This window comes from Musa acuminata, chromosome BXJ1-3 (genome assembly GCF_036884655.1).
Source record: "Musa acuminata AAA Group cultivar baxijiao chromosome BXJ1-3, Cavendish_Baxijiao_AAA, whole genome shotgun sequence".
Taxonomy (NCBI): Eukaryota; Viridiplantae; Streptophyta; class Magnoliopsida; order Zingiberales; family Musaceae; genus Musa; species Musa acuminata.
Window position 1 is genome coordinate 43047805 of NC_088329.1, and position 17649 is coordinate 43065453.

General features: G+C 37.0%; 1 protein-coding gene and 1 non-coding gene across 3 annotated transcripts; both read left to right on the top strand.

The window, feature by feature from the left end:
- The first annotated feature begins 6704 nt into the window (after positions 1–6704).
- On the top strand, positions 6705–14512 carry LOC135632750 (beta-amylase 2, chloroplastic-like). 2 transcript variants are annotated; one of them, XM_065141505.1, is made up of 10 exons: positions 6705–7008; positions 7102–7179; positions 7351–7554; positions 9284–9478; positions 10429–10593; positions 10805–11065; positions 11572–11790; positions 12698–12917; positions 13826–14142; positions 14265–14512. In XM_065141505.1, exons 1-9 carry the CDS (start codon positions 6751–6753, stop codon positions 13849–13851), a joined length of 1626 nt encoding a protein of 541 aa, XP_064997577.1. In that variant the 5' UTR covers positions 6705–6750; the 3' UTR covers positions 13852–14142; positions 14265–14512. The 2 variants fall into 2 exon arrangements, with proteins under 2 accessions (XP_064997577.1, XP_064997586.1); XM_065141514.1 differs by having other exon boundaries at positions 13826–14036.
- A 2833-nt stretch (positions 14513–17345) lies between these two features.
- Positions 17346–17429, top strand: TRNAL-CAA (transfer RNA leucine (anticodon CAA)). The gene has a single exon. It is a non-coding gene; the product is annotated as a tRNA-Leu (tRNA).
- The last annotated feature ends 220 nt before the right edge of the window (positions 17430–17649 follow it).

Consider the following 17649-nt stretch of genomic DNA (forward strand, 5'->3'; position numbering starts at 1 on the left):
CTTAGTCAAAGGAGGGTTTAGAATAGTGGGGCAAGGGTAACTCATACAACTATAACGAGGGAATCTCGGGTTGGCAAAAGAAAGTAAAGGGTCACTATAGCGCTATCACCAACTCCAAGGCTTACAACTACAAGAGTGGATTGAGCACGTCTCATACGAGGGGGCACCGAATAAGACTGAAAGTTTAGATGTCATCGCACTAGACTCTGGTCTAGTACAACATTCTTGCCTAAAGCCTCAATGCCTTGTACTAACGTATTGCACCATTTTATAGCTCTCATACATACATACATATACCAGCCTCAGTGCCTTGTGCTAACATGAGTTTTCAATCTGTCAATTTTTTACTAAATTCTCGTTTGTATCAACAGCAACAACAATAATAGGTAGATGAGCTCTGTTAGCAAGTTCTAAAGTCAAGGTTCAGGTCAAGAAAGGAGTTAAGTCTTGTATAGAAAAATATTGGTAATCAGAGTCAGAGATATGAAATTCTTTAGCTTACCCAGACTGCTAGCATTAATTAACGGCACAAGACTAGGGGAAGAAACAGGTCTAAACTACCATTGAGTTCTAGCAGAATACGTATTCTAAGATGGATCAGGTGAGAGCTCACAGTAGGTAATATAAGTTTCTGAATTAGCAAGACTCAGATACCCAACTTGTTTTACTAAAAATAGCGCGGTTAATGTTTGATAGAGAGATTCATCTTCTAGACTCAATAAGAATAATGAAATAAATTCTAAAACAATAAGTAATTTCAGGCCCAACAAGATTAAGTGGAGATAGAGGTGATTGACCTTATCCTTCCTTAGAATGCTTTTATTTCCCTTGTAGTGGTGCTAGTTCCAGTTATTGGCGTAGTTGCTTGTCTAGTAGTTACTTGGCTAGTTCTTGTGTCAATGTCCATAAGAGAATCATATGTTAGTGGCAGCCTCATCCTTATTTATGATTTCTGGGTTTTTGATCAATCATATATTACAATTAGGTTTTCTTATTCTATTCTACCTAATGGAAACAATCATTCTTCAGTTGAATCTGATCTCGTATCTTCTCTGGTTCCTACTCCTACTATTTCTCAAGCATATGATCTTGTATACTTTCTTGGCATTTCATATGTTCTATTTTCAATTCTATTCTTCATTTCGAGCACAAGGTATGTAATTACGTAAAGACATATCGAGTTCACCTTCTCCTCTCGCACATATCCTAATTTAGCTCCTGCTTCGGCTGATTCTGTGTTCTCCTTTCCTCGCACCCCAAGAGTCTAGTATAGTATCCTTTCCTTGCGCCAACAAAGATAGATTCCATTCAACTTGAATCCGGAACTCTCCTTACGGCTTTAGATACATCTTCTTATCCCACCTCAGATCTAGCTTCAGATGTTGTTGACAAAACTTTCCCGGTCTTTGAGCCTTCTTCATCTCTTGATTCTAATTGAACTGCGGCTCTCTATTTAAGGAAGGCACCCGCACCTATCAACTCCGTTCCAGTTAGTGTACTTTTCCTTATTGAGTTATTGATCTGGCCAATCCCAGGTTGTTTGTTACGAAGGTTGCCTAGTCTAACTTAGCACATAATGAAAGGGCTTTCCTCCTAGAAGAAAAGGGGTAAAGTCCATATTAAAAGATGAGAATCTTGTTAGGAGCCCTTGATTAGCGGTTGGAAGCACCATAGAATCTAAATAGATCAACACGTGCTCTACCTATAAAAGATGGAAGAGTACACTCGATCTATCACATCGAGTTAGGAGTTCAATACGAGTTTTTAGTTAGGGCCAAGTAACTACGTAAGTTGCACAGTAGCGATCGCCAAGGTGACAAGTAACTACTAGACAAGACACTACTAATGTGTCGCGGCACGCTGCTCTGTTATAAATAAGTCACTTGAAATTTTGAGGAAAGATCATGAAAACATCCTGAACTAAATGGACCCCATTGAGATGGTAAAGATCCCATTTTGGAAGAAAGAAGATCCGACCATCCTATCTCGTATTGAATCATTTCTGAATTAAGTCTTTCCATCGAGCTAGGAATCCTTTGCTTGATTGGAGATCCGATTTGAATCAACTGGAGAAGGGGACAACATTTCTTTTTTTCGCTTTACTTGAAACTTGGTAGTCCTGCTCATATTAAACGATTCCGTCACTAGCTACTGACCTTCCTCTTTCTCCTTGTAGGCGGTCGAACTACTTCTATTTGGTCTTCCATCCCGATTTCCCTATGATAGAGCGATATGACGAAACATGTATGTATATATATATATATGTATATATATATATATGTATATGTATATGTATATATATATATATGTATATATATATGTATATATATATATATGTATATATATATATATATATATTTATATATGTATATATATACATATATATATATACATATATATACATATATACATATATATATGTATATATATATATATTTATATATATATATACATACATATATATATGTGTATATGTATATATATACATACATATGTATATGTATATATATACATATACACATATATACATATACATATAATACACATATATATATATATATACATATATATATATATATACATATATATATATATACATATATATATATATATATATACATATATATATATATATATATATATATATATATATATATATATATATATATATATATATATATATATATATATATATATATATATATATATATATATATATATATATATATATATATGTTAATTGATCACGGACGAAGGTACGGGCACAACAATCGATGTCTTTCTTAGGAAAACTCATTCTTTGGCTCGGGTCGCTCGCTCTTTAAATAACATAACTCATTCTGCAAATAACATAACTTCTTCTTTGAGCGGTCATTAACTCATGGCAATTCCATTCACAACTAATTAAAGATCCCTTGCCACTGTATAAATGCATTTGAGCCTACTAATCTAATCCACTATAGCATTTGTTTCTTGGGCCGAAGATCAGAGAAGAGAAGAGAAGATTGTAAGAATGGGGTTAAGCGCGCTAAGTACTTAAGTAGGTATAAATCAGTGGTTATTGGCTGGCGGACTTCGACTCCAAGAAATAGAGGTTATTGGCAGAGCTGTGCTAGTGTATAAGTAAAGATCCGAATCAGTAGTGACTGTATTGGAGGCAGAGTTGTCAGGTTCGGTGTCAGTAAGGAAAGTCCTTAGTATTGGTTCAAGTTTCATTGGTGGTGAGTGGTTCTATTCTCTTATTAGTCGTTTTCTTCCCTGAGCAGTGTTCTAGTACTGTTTGCCTGTAGCTCAATTCTCTTATGAGTAAGCAGTGGTTCCAGTCTCTTAGTGCACTAGTGGATTCCGTATGTCAATGTTTAAGTCGATTAGTTAACTACAGAGTGCTATAAGGGAATGAATTTCAGAATCAATGGATTTATTGATTTCCTTCCCGCTTCAAAGCCTCTAACTAGTTCCTGTGCTACTTATTATATCTGCTCTGAACTTATTAACTTCCAGTCTGGTTTCGGGTGCTTTGACTACTGAGTGCAACTCTGACTTGCTTCATTGGATCCTCTATAGTAGCTCGCCCTTCTTACTTGCTGAATGAACTCCCTTACCGCTTGCATCTGCTTGGCTCCTACTTAAGAGTAGAATTCTTACCCACCGCTGAGTTTCATCCGGTTTCCTATATAGAGAAAAGAGAGAATGTAGGAGTGGAAAAGTCATTTCAGGAGATAGATAACTTCTAAGCTTAACACAAGCACCAAACAAGTCTCTTAGTTGACCTCAAAAGCAGCGAGTTGCCTTAGTTAGTCTGGGTTCAAGTGTAGTCGTAGAGTTCCTTGCTTCTTCAGCGCTAAGTCAATCAGTGTTGTTACTCCATTCTATATGAGATGTGCACTCATTTCCATTCTTCAAGTCAGGGAGGGCGCCAGAGGTCTTATTAATTAGTGAAACTACTCTACAAGGGGAGGTGGTTCACTGCGGAGTCAATCTTTCCTGTTGCCGTCGAACATCTTTATTGGAATTTCTCACTTGAGTTGCCCCACCGGGGAAGCTACTGGATCGATTCTGTTGATCCTCACTCCACTTAATGAAAGATATTCTATTTCCTGACAAAAGAGTTATCTATCTCACTCTCCTAAACAGATCGATTCTCCTTTCCGTCGATTTAGTTCGATTGTCTTCTCAGTTGCTAACTACCTGGATTCTTCTCTTCACCCAAGTTAGAAAAAAGGTGGATTTGCTTACATACATGGCCTTCGAGATTCCCTTCGCCGTTAAGCGAGTATAATATAGAATAAGGATAATAAGCAAGAACCGTATAAGAGGCTGTGCGAGGAAAGGGAAAGGCTAAGTGTCAATAAGCTCGTAGATAGAAGGTACCTTGACTATTTTCTATGCCTATCCAAAATTATGAAATTGATTATACCAACGGAACTTATACTAAAGATGTAGTGGCACGGTGCACCTATATTTCTTATTGGGTTTATTAAGAGAGTCCAGAGTTGGGTACCAAAGAGTACGCAGCTTCTAAGAAAATGTATCAGAATACCGATGATAGGCAGCTCTTACATTAAGGACATAGGCATGCCAGCTGGGTTCAATTAATTGGAAAGAGCCAACTACTCTACTACTTGCTACCCGGGCAAGCTAGATCTTATTCTTATGTACTAGATGCGGAGAATCATTACCTTTCCCTTGACTAGATATCATCATGCGGAGAATCATTACCTTTGAAACTAGATCTTATTCTTACTACGTTTATAACTTTCTATAACACCGCGCAGCGTCTTGCTCAGCATTCGCAACTGTCGTTGCTCATCCCGTTGCTTGGCCCTTGGCGTCTAGTAGTTGCTTGGCGTCTAGTAGTTACTTGGCTCTGCTTTATTTGTGATTTTGTGATTTGATAGTTTTGATCATTTCTTCCCTCTCCTCTGTTGCTTGTTCCACTCTTATTAATAGTAGGCTTTCAGCACCTTATTCGTAGTTGGCTTCCGAGTTCCCAGTTCCACTCTGATAGTAGTAAGTACGATTCCGCAGCAGCTGACGTCAAAGATTCTATTGATGGTGGAATCGTTCACTCCTCAGATGCTTTCCTTAGCTTAGGTTTTGAGTTAGACTTTTCATGATTCATGAATTCACTGAAGAATATGTATGTGTTACTGAAGTCATCGAGCCATTTGTAAAGATTCTTGTGTAATCTCTGCTCTGGGCCAGGCGAGCTTTGCTTTCGCTTCTAATGCCACGATAGATGGTACAAAGCATTAGATCCACCTTTTACCAGTGACGCTAGTTGGATAAAAAAGGATAGTAGATCCCCCCACCCCAGATGCACTTGGTTGGTGACCCAATTCTAGAATACCCTCCGATTCTATTATTCTTATATTATTCCGATTCTATTATTCTTAAGACTTGCGGAATTGCTTGTCGACTTGACCTCGCCTTCTCTTGCCTCAGATCTTTCTTTTGATATCCTTATTATGTTTCTTCCTTGATAATGAAATTATGTATTTCTAGTTGATAGCACTAGGTTAAGTTACCTCTGCCTCTTCTATCTCTTAATGCAGAGTTGTAATACCTATTCTTTGATGTTGTCTGATTATTTCATATTAGTTGGAAAGCGGAGTTAGAGGAGTACCCTTATTTAAGTTCGAATTTCCGTCAATAGCATATGGGGCATAGAACAAGTCACTATCCCCTGCGCCAACACCTATATACTTAACTCGAACAGACCCGTTTGATGCTTCCTTTCGAACTTCTTCATATCTTTCTACTTTAAGAAGGAAGAGTGCTAGGTTGGTTCAGAGCCACTGGGTTATAGACGGACTCTTTAAGCTACCTATCCTTTTGGTTTCATCAATATATAGTCTAGGCAAGGAGAAACTCAATTCTCCTCAGTTATGCTCTAGGTCAAAGTATCCAGCCCTTATCGATAAGCTTGTTCCACTTTCTTCACCAGATCTTGTAACTGCAAAATACGGGATGCACGAGAACTCCTCCTTTATCAATAGGTTACGCTCAGGCCCAGACTCTTAGTAAAAGCCTTTCCGGGCAGTCAAAAGTATGTAGTTGCTGTTGGTAGTTGCTGTTGTGCTTGACTCAGTAGTGCTTGCTTGACTTTTCTCCAATAAAGAAGAAGCTGTATATATGTGTGTGTGTATGTATATATATATGTATATATGTATACATATATACATACATACATACATATATATACATATGTATATACGTATATATATATACATATACATATACATACATATATTCATATATATATATATATATACATATACATATACATACATAGATTCATATATATACATACATACATACATACATACATACATACATACATATATATATATATATATATTTATATCATTTTTTGGTGGAAGGATGAGATTAAATCTCTGAACTAGCAAACCAGCTTTGGTTCTGGCTTTTCTAAAAGTCCTTGAATCGGACGACTGCAAGTTGAAGATCTCTAATCGGACGGCTGCAATCGGAACTATAAGGCTAGTCGGCGTACGCCCGTTGATGGAATTCTCTTCTACCCACGCACCTGCCTGCGTCCTGGTTGGAGACAGATTTGCGGGCCCTGTTAAATCTTTCTTGGGGAGAATTGTTGAGTAAATCTATGGGATGTCAAACGGCCTGGCTTTCATTATTACTCACGCTAACAAGCTAACGCTTCCACTTTTCGTTTCCTTCTCTATATCATTCATTCCGAGAGGTGTCGTCTTTGTATGTAATCGCATCTCCATGGGCTTCTACTCCGGTGCAATTCTCCCGGCCGGGAGGCCGCTGCCCGCCGCTCCTCCGAGGCTTTCCCCCTCCGACGCCCTTCGCTTCCTGGACCGCCCCTCTGGACGTCTCGGAGGTGGCGCCTTCGCTCCTCCCCCTCTCTCCTACACCCGCCGGTGCCGCACCGCCATCGCCATTGCTGGAGACAAACGATCCGAAGGCGAGATTTCTGGAGATTCCCCTCTTTTCTTGAACTCCGATGACGACGAGAAGCAGGTGCCTTTCTCGATTCCTTCGCCGATTTTCTCGAATTCTTCCTCTTGAAGGAGATCGATGCCCTAGAATTACGGTTTCCGTTTTCGCTTTAAGGCGATCGTTGTTGCCCGGAAAATGGAGGAGCGTTGTTTCGCCGGCACGCCGTACATCCCGGTCTACGTAATGCTACCTGTGAGTCGTTCCGTCTGTTCCAGATTTTTAGTTGTTTTGGCCCAGAAAATTCTCATTGTTGCCTTTGATCCTGTTGGTCGATGTGTTCTTAGTAATACCTGTAGGTTACTTGAAATGTCTGCTTAAGTTTTGTGCTTAATTTTGCTATTTTGTGTCGAGGAGTGATGATAGCTTGATGTCATTAATGATCACGGCAAGCTGGCCAATCCTGAGATCTTGATCGAGCAGCTGAGGGCATTAAAATCCATCAAGGTTGATGGTGTCATGGTCGATTGCTGGTGGGGAATCGTTGAAGATTCTGCTCCTCGAGTGTATAACTGGGATGGCTATAGGCATCTCTTTCAGATCGTGCGGCAACTGAAGCTTAAGCTTCAGGTGAAGTTTACCTGCCAACCTCTTCTCTTCCATCAGTGTTATGGATTTCTCATGTATGTGTGTGTTCCGTTGCCTGCTCAAGCCTCAAGGAAATGTTTTGATTTCATCTGAGACAACATTGCTAATTAGGTATGGTTTGTTATTGATGAGCATTGCCACCGATGCCTTATGATACTAAACTGAAAGTTGTAAATAAGATTATCATGTTGATATTCTTGCTTATTTCTTATCACTGGTTTCAAATGGGAGTGGGCAATCCCAGTGGAACACGCAGTTCACATTAATTGGACAAAAATGTTGGACATCTTTGGGCCCATTTGCTCTATAATGTTTTCATATAAAAACAGAAATGGCAACCAGAATACCTACCAATGCAAATTCTCACTGTAGTTAAGACACTTCTTTCAACTTCACTTCAAGGCCTAGGATCATTCAAAGCATAAGCTATTACCATAGTTGTTTCTCTCAACTGTAAGTTTTTCTTCGTCAACAGCATCATCCTGTTTTTTAAGAATTCTGATTCAGACCCACTTTTTACCCTTTGATTTAACTTCATGGCCTGTCACTATCACATATCCTTCGCTGCGAGGTTTTTTATCATATTTAATTTCATTTTCACTGCCTTCTTCATGGCTTCTCATTATAGTGAAAAATTAGGTATGTCAACTCATGATGGCATAATTGGGGATTTAGGGTGCTAGAATTTAAGAAATTGAGGATATAGGCAGTTCAGTTGTGTCAAGAAAACAAACTAATTGATCCCGAATAAAACGATTTGCTTCATTAAATTTTGTGCTTTAAGGCTGTAAGTTTTTCTTCATCAATAGCATCATGGTAATTCTTAAGACTTCTAATTCAGACCCACTTTTTACCCTTTGATTTAACTTTGTGGCCTGTCACTATCACATATCCTTCTCTGCAGGCTTTTTATGATATTTAATTTCATTTTCACTGCCTCCTTCATGGCTTCTCATTATGGTGAAAAACAAGGTATGTCAACTCATGATGATGTAATTAGGGATTTAAGGTGCTAGAATTTAAGAAATTGAGGATCTAGGCAGTTCAGTTGTGTCGAGAGGACATACTAATTGATCCTAAATAAAATGATTTACTTCATTAAATTTTCTGCTTTAAGGCTAGTACCAAGATTTACAGTTAATGACTCTTATACCAATTTAAAAAAGATTATATTTTTTTAAACAAGGGCATTATTGTCTTTTTATTTCACTGGCAACAATGAATCGAAGACTATCATAAATAGTCATATACAATATCTTATTCTCTACCAAAAACCTGATTATTGAGGCATAATTATGTTGTTTCTAAATTGATTTGGTTTTCTTGAATTTTCATGTCTCATAGTGCTTTTAGACTTTTTAGATCGACTTTTTGCGATCAAATCTGAACTGCTGAAAGTATAGAAATTGAATCTCTGGGTTGAATCACAACCTTGCTTTGATTGTCAGTTTGATAGCAGTGTTGGTAAACCAAATAAGAGTGGTGTTTGCTATGTAAGGAAATGCATTGGAAGGGTTGGCTTTTTGGGCTTTTTTCTATTTGTAGCTAGAGGTGTAGGTAATTCTGTATTTGTATGTTCTTTCTCCATAATTTAACATTGCAGTAGGCCTTATCATGATTGAATTGTGTTTTTAACTTTATTCAGTGACTTTTTATTTTTGTAAAGATTACATTTGATTTGACTTGACTTCTCTTGAATTATATTGTCAAGGTTGTGATGTCATTTCATGAATGTGGAGGTAATGTTGGTGATGATGTATGGATTCCTTTGCCTCATTGGGTTATAGAAATTGGCAACAGCAACCCAGACATTTATTTCACAGACAGAACAGGGAGACGCAACACAGAATGCCTTTCTTGGGGAATAGACAGGAAAAGAGTATTAAGAGGCCGAACTGCAGTCGAGGTACTTCACCTTTCCCTCAATTTAATTAACAGATCATTTCCATGTAGCATTTAGATCCTGTCTTGTTCCAATGTTATTGCAAAACAACATTTTCAGTACCTGTGTACTTCGGAGTCATTGTTGGAAGGATTTATGTTCTACAATGTGGATCGTACATATGGACCAAATGACAGACCATTTGGAGGTTATTACTGCATTTTTAAGATCTGCACTGCAAGATCCTGATCATGGATGTTATCCTTGGATTGTGTCAGGCTGGATCTTATGGTCTATAATTGGATTATGGAATTTATACATCTTAGACCTGGATAAGCAGTTTAGATATTTATTTGCTGTCCATTTTTCGTGATGTTCAATTCATCATAATAGGCCATCAGCTAAACCTGCCGAATAGCAACCTATGTAATTTCTACTAGAAGATAAGGATTAGAAAATAATGTTTGTCCATTGAAAAAGAGAAATTAGGTTAGTCGGCAATCAAATCCCCAATGTGATAATTGTTATGAGGATAAAATTTTCTATGACATTTTTTCTTCTCTACACAATTTTGATCATATTTCTACTTTTACTTATATTTGATATGTTCTATGAAATTACATGTTGGTTTGTACATATAATTATTCTGAGTATGTATTGATAGTTAAATGTGATTCCTTTTCTGAGATGGAATATGTGGAAGCGAAGCTTATTGTTGTTCAAAAGCTATCTTCTTTTGCCCTCATGTTTCTTTTTTATTTTCTTTACTTGAAACTTGCCTGGTTATTTTATCTCGGTTATCTTTGTGTCACTTGCTATAGAAATTTAGTTGAGAAAACAGGTAGTTACTAGCAAAATATGTACTGCTTTCTGTTTCCTTTTTCATTTGTAAACCAACATGTCAAAAAAATTTATTGAAATATCTAAATGGTTATTTAGTCAATTTTTGTATATTCTTTAATAGTCGTTTTCAGGTTTATTTTGACTACATGAGAAGCTTCCGGGTAGAGTTCGATGAATTTTTTGAAGATGGCACTATATCTGAGATTCAGATTGGATTAGGGCCTTGCGGGGAGCTGCGCTACCCATCTTATCCAGCAAAGCATGGTTGGAAATATCCAGGAATTGGCGAATTCCAGGTGGCTTAATTCGTGTCTTCTCCTTCCTTTTCTTGGAGTTGTATATGATTTGAAAAGTTATAGTTGATGTCATCTTTGGATTTCCACTGCTTGGTGTATTTGATTTTCATGTCAGCAAGATGGGTTTTCATAAAATGTTTATAAAATTCCCTAATTATTATTGATCACATTTTTGTAAGAAAAGATGGAAGCTAATAAGCTCTCTTTCCAGTGTTATGATGCTTATTTACTTCAAAGTTTGGAAGAGGCAGCAAAAGCTAGGGGGCACCCTTTGTTAGGAAAAGTGCCACAAAATTCTGGCTCGTATAACTCCCAGCCTCATGAAACTGGATTTTTTCGTGATGGAGGTGATTATGACAACTCATATGGCAGATTCTTTCTTGGTTGGTACTCAAAAGTGTTAGTTGATCATGGAGACCTCGTAGTATCTCTGGCCAAATTGGCCTTTGAAGGCTCATGCATTGCAGTAAAGGTTCGAGTTAGTTATTAATTCATTTATGTCATAGTTGAATATTTTTATTTTGTTGTGAATAATCAATTTATTTCGAAATAAAATGTCTGTCTAGTAATGCTTAATTCATATCTCAGATGGCTGCTTTTGTTAAACTTAGTAGTCGAAAATAGATTTATCTTGCATTCAACATTTCTTATCTATTTAACCAATTTGGAGGATTTTCTGTTACTCTTTTTTAAAGCTAAGGTACAAAGGTTTTTGCTATTTTCAGTAAGTTTCAGTAAGTTTTTAAAAATAATTCAACATAATTATTTTCAAGCATTGCATGTGTCTTATATTCATTTGTGGCTATGAGTTTTTTGCATATTTACTCAAATACGATTCTCTTCAGAACAAGAAAAAAGTCTGTTTCCCGTTTCAGAAAAGTTGGAGTTACATCTTTCTTTTTTATTGCTGATATACACTGTGGAGGAATAAGCTTATTCTTCATGTGTTAATTGTATTTTCTTTTATTGCTGAAGCAGATATCAGGTGTCCATTGGTGGTATAAAACTGCCAGCCATGCTGCTGAGTTAACAGCTGGATTTTATAACCCATGCAATCGTGATGGCTATGCCCCAATTGCATCAATGTTAAAGAAGCATGGGGCAACATTGAACTTTACATGTGTTGAGTTGCGCACGTTGGATCAACATGTGGACTTCCCAGAAGCAATGGCAGATCCTGAGGGTTTGGTCTGGCAGGTATGACACTGTAAAGGATTGTTATTCTCAAAGGTTTGATTTGGCACATATGACATTTTAAAGGTTGTTTGACTTTTTCATGTTCTTGGCAGATACCCATTTTTCTAAGTAATGCCTGTCGACACTGCCTTGTTTTACTGACTTTCACAATTTGGTCCTAGAAATACGTCACCTTCTCAGATTTCTTTGCCATTTGCAAATATACATCTGTTTGAACCAAGAGATATGTGGCCTCCGTTGTAGAATAGCTTGTATCTGACTTCTGCTTCAATTCTTTATCCAGGATTTCCTGACTTGTTCATAGTGTTTATTGTTTATTGAACTCTTGTCAAGTTCTTTCAAGTTTCCCCTTAGGAAATTTGAGCCAGTCTGATGCTATTTTATGCTGTCGGGCTCTCATGCTGGAAGTATCTCATCTGACATTGAAATGGAATATGTGTTCATTGCAGTATGCTACTTACTCATGGTCCAACTTTGATGCATTGTTTTATTCCATCTCTAGAAAAGTCCATTTTTGTGTAAGGTTCTTGAGGCACCTGATTTGTTCAAGTTCATATATCAGTTAGGGTTATTGGTGTCTATAGGGTGGAGTTAGAATTTGTGATTATCATATTGAACCAGTCCTGATCTATTGGTATTTTACCAGCCATTTGGATTTTTAAACATAAAATTTGCCAAACAGCAACTTGCACTCTAAATTTCTATACTTTGCATAGTCAATCTTTTGTGCTAAAATTGTTCTTCAATGTGGAGAACACTGGCTAAGTTACATTAAGTAAAAGATTATCATCTTTCAACTAGTATATCTATTTTTCCACTATTGTTAGTAGACAGTAATGACACAACCATTGGTAAAGTTGCTTTGTGCATGCACACTTCCGCTGATTAGATGCAGCCTTATTATCAGGTGTTAAATGCTGCATGGGATGTTTCTGTACCGATGGCTAGTGAAAATGCTCTTCCTTGCTATGATAGAGATGATTACAATAAGATCTTGGATAATGCTAAGCCATTGAGTGATCCAGATGGACGACATTTATCAACATTTACATACCTCAGGCTTAACCCAGTTCTCATGTACGCCCACAATTTCAAAGAATTTGGGCGCTTTGTCCAGCGGATGCATGGTAAGAACATATGACACTTCTCTATTCATTATATTCATATACATTATTATAATAGTATGATCATTATGTGTGCATGTTAGTCTTTGATGGCCACAAACTAGGTACATTATTTGTTGATTCCCAACCCATCGACTGGCTTCACAATCACTTCTGAGATAATCATGTTGTTTCCTTTTGAGGGTCTTCTAGAAGAATCAAAAGTGGAAAAAATCTTTCTAGAAGATTCCAGAAAAGAATATTCTTTTTTTAATCAAACAGCTGGAAGCATGTGTAATTTTGGTTTGACAGTGTGACAGCTGACATGAATATAATAACCTACTCTGGACAATTTTGCCTTCATTGATAATTTGGAGATGATGATTTGAAGTTTGAACTAAATATCCAGAATAAAGTATCAAAAATTTTCATGATGCTGTTTTTGTATATGGACGACTTAGATTTAAGATATTTTTTGTTCTTTCCAAGCTTATTGCTGGTGTCCAGAATTTTTTCCTTTGTAACCAAGTTTTTGAAAGTTCAGTATTAATATGTAAAAAAATGAGTTTGTGATTGTACTAACACATAACTATCACCCAGTTAGGGGACCTTGGAATGAGATTCTCTTTTATATAGCACACAGACTGTGAATGTCAAGTGATTTGATTTCTACTCAAATAAGAGGCCACTACCACCTCATCTGGGGTTTCTTCATGTTTGCCAATCTTTAATGGTGTCAATTTGAGGTAAATAACTAGAATTAAACAACCATGTTAATTAACTTTTCTCAAAGGCTGCAAGCTGGGGTGAACTTCTGGCACAATGATGACTCGTGATTAATGCAAAGTCCAATGAAGTAATACTGTAATATGGAACTTCCATTAATTTAGCTGTGTGCAGACTGACACAAAGTTACTGTCGTTGTCTTGCAGGCGAATGGGTTCCCCTCGCTGGTTAACTGGAAAAGGCTTTATGACAATGATACATGACTCGGTCAACTTCATCAGTCATATTTGGTTCCGAGATCACAACTTCTCAACATATTAGAACTTCATTAGAGACTTGGAAGCCTCCCATCTGTCAAAAAAGGAAGAGCACCACATTGGCTCATATTGCAGCTGTTGATGCATCTTTAATAGAGAGGTAGGGTCAAAAAAGGAATGCCAGATTCTCGGGTTTCAAATCCAAGATTAGAAAAGTTTGTCCTGCTTACATCAAATTTTTTACAACTTGATATGATAATATACAGGTACTTGCGAAAAGTGTCGGTTTTGCTCTTTAAATGTAGTTGATATCAGTCAGCCTATATCGACAATTTTATTCTGAAAGGTGTCTTAGCTTCATGTGCTGATCCCTCATCTTTGGATGCAGACAAACATCATGTTTTCACATTCTGGATTACCAGAAGAGGCTTCTGCACAGCATTTTGAATCTCCCAGCAGTTCATTCAATGTAGGATCTTTCGAGTGTCAAAACTAATATTTTGAATTCATTCAGTGCAAAAATGAAATAATTTCCATATGCATTTGTATGCGAACAAAGAAGGTTGGTAATGACGTGGAACTGACAGTGGTCAGTAACACCAAACCGTGAAATGTAATTAAATTATCTTTTTTGAACTGTTCTTGATGGCTGAAGACAACTGCTCTATCTTGGATTAACTGCGTCTATGGCATGCATGTATATCCAGAAGTTTTGTTATCACCATCCTCCCTTTCAGAAGTAATGGCTTATCATCCATTGAGGAATACTTTATTAGTCTTTAAGTGGCATTACAGCTGGTTTTAATTGAAAATTATATAAAAGACTAGCAATTGCTTTACCATATAAGTCTGATATTACAAGTTTTTGTTATTGTTACTGTTTATATTTTTTTTGCAAATATTTATAAAAATAAGAGTTAATTAAAAATTACTCCTTTTTAGTTAGTTACTTTTAGTATCATGATCCTTATATTTAAAAAAAAATTATATTATCATCCTTATGATTACAAATGTGAAATAGTTATGTCTATTCATCTTAACATGTCAATTTTATTAACGAAAAAATAAAAGTAAAAAAAAAAGATAATTTTAATATTCTAGTTGGTGGTGACAGACAATGACATCGTTGGGGTCGCGGGTGGTGATTATTACAGATGAGGAGAGTGACGACGAGAGATGAGAGTCGCTTAGCATTTGCATTAGTGTCAACTCCAATACAGAGTGGTGTTGCTTGACAATTGCATCAACGACCATGTAAATATAGAGTGGTGTCGCTTGATAACTATGTCGACGCAGATGGAGAGCGGTGTCGTTTCGCTCGACAATTACGTTGACATTAACGCAGATACAAAGTAACCCTTAACTCTCATCGTCATTCTCCTCATCCACAACAATTACCTGTGGCTCCCAACGGTATTACCGTTTATCACCAACAACTAAAATATTAAAAATATTTTTTTATATTTTATTTTTATGTTTTCATTAATAAAACTAATGATGTTATGATAAATAGATGTAGATGTTTCACTTTTGTAATTATACAGATATTAATATAGGTGTAGGGATCAAAATGATAAAGATATTTAACTGAAGGGGATAATATGTAATTGGTCCTAAAATAAACTAAACAATGAGAGCAAAAATGATAAAGATAAAAACTAAGGACTAATTTCACTCTCTCTCTTTGTTGTTACAATGCATTTCATTTATTTATCTCTTTGTTTAAAGCCTTTAATCTCTAATTTAATTTAAACCCACCCTCTGCTAATTCTAACAGGATTAGGGTCCGAGATTTCGGATCCGACCCGAAGAACAAATCCGCAAACGATGGTTATAATACGAACCAAAGAAACAAGAAGCAAAAGAGAGAGTGGAAGTGACGGCGATGGCTATAACACGTAACCCGATCCTCCGCCACCACCTCCTCCTCCGCCGCCACCACCACCTCCATAAGCCCCACCCATCCCCTCGCCACTACCATTCCCAGAACCATAGCGGGAGCCGGATCCCTGATCCACCACCACCACCTCCTCTTCCATAGCCTCCACCAGTTCCCTCGCCACTACCATATCCAGGCCCGTATCTCGACCCACGGCCAAACCCTGAGCCATCGCCGCCGCCACTAGCCGCAGGGCGAATCGGTCTCCCCGCAGCAAAGAGCTGAAGGCAGAGCAGCAGCAAAAGTGCAGCGGCCAAGCCTTTTGTTCCGGCCATGGCCTCCAGGACTCGGTTGCGCCCGAGAAGCCGCGGCGACGTAAGGGGGTCATAAATAGAGACCTCTGCATGAAAAAGTTCAAGGAGGCGAGACACGGGAATACGGCGGTGGAATCCACTCCATGTTGCGTCTCCTGTGCGGACTCGTGGCACGGCTGCTGCCACGAGTGGAATGACTCGAGGATTTTACCGTCGTCCTCCGGCTGCTGCCGCTTCGGTGTGGGCTAATTATATATTTTTTTTTTATAGTTAACTTTTTTTAGTATTTTACTTTGTATATTTTAAAAAAAATATATTGAGATATATATATATATATATATATATATATATATATATATATATATATATATATAAAATATCTAGATCTATTTAATTTAACATCATTGATTTTATCAATAAAAACATAAAAAATAAAAAATAATTTTAGCATTCTAGTTTCTAGTGATGGATGATGTCAATGATGACGAACAACGGTGTCGTTGAGATCATGGGTAACTGTTATAAATGAGAAGAGCGACTACGAAAGATGAGGATCGTTTTGCATTTACTCGACATCAGTATCAATGTAATTAGTTATCGACGTAAATGTCGAATGACACTTTCATCTTTAGACAACTGCATTGACATCGACGTAAATTTTGAGTAGTCATTTCGTCGCTTGGTAATTGTGTCAGCGTAAATGTCGAGCGACCCTTTCATCGCTCGACAATTACGTTAGCATTGATGCAGAGGTAAAATAATTTTCACCTCTCATCGTCGCTTTTTTTATTTACAACAACCACTCACGGCCTTCACATGTGCTGTCGTGTCACCATTGACATTGTCCGTCATTACAAACTGAAATATTAAAATTATTTTTTTATTTTTTATTTTTTATATTTTTATTAGTAAAATAAATAATATTAAGATAAATAAAACGGGTAGTGAAGACGCATTACTTTTGTAAGCCTTGTGCGTTGGATCGTTCTTTTTTTCTCTATTATTTTAAAGATTACTGATTGCAATTTTTTTTATTATTTATGATCTTATTTAAAAGAATTAATATCACTAAATTATCCCCTACTAATGAACATAAATATCATTTTGTTCCTATTATTTTTCTTTCTCGAAACTCGAAAGACGGAAGGGACGGCGAGTTGGCGTCCACAGCCAGCGGAGTCGGCCGCGCCGTCGACAGCTGTGATTTACTCGAACTGAAGATTTATAGTATCACAATAACATATTTATATTTATCATTGCTACAACAAACAACAATGTCAGGATGGCCGAGTGGTCTAAGGCGCCAGACTCAAGTTCTGGTTCTCGTGAGAGAGCGTGGGTTCAAATCCCACTTCTGACATTATATGTTTTTCATATTTTTCTCCTTATGGACCCCACTTGCAATATTTAAGTAAGATATAAACACTATATTATTATTTTCCCTATTAGATCCCACTTCTGACATGAAACCGAGCATACGTTTATATTCATGGTGTTCGTTTTCCACCTCGTGGGTGCCATTTCTCATTATAAGTATCTCATTTAATTTAGTATATCATCTCTCACCTCACATGAAGGTA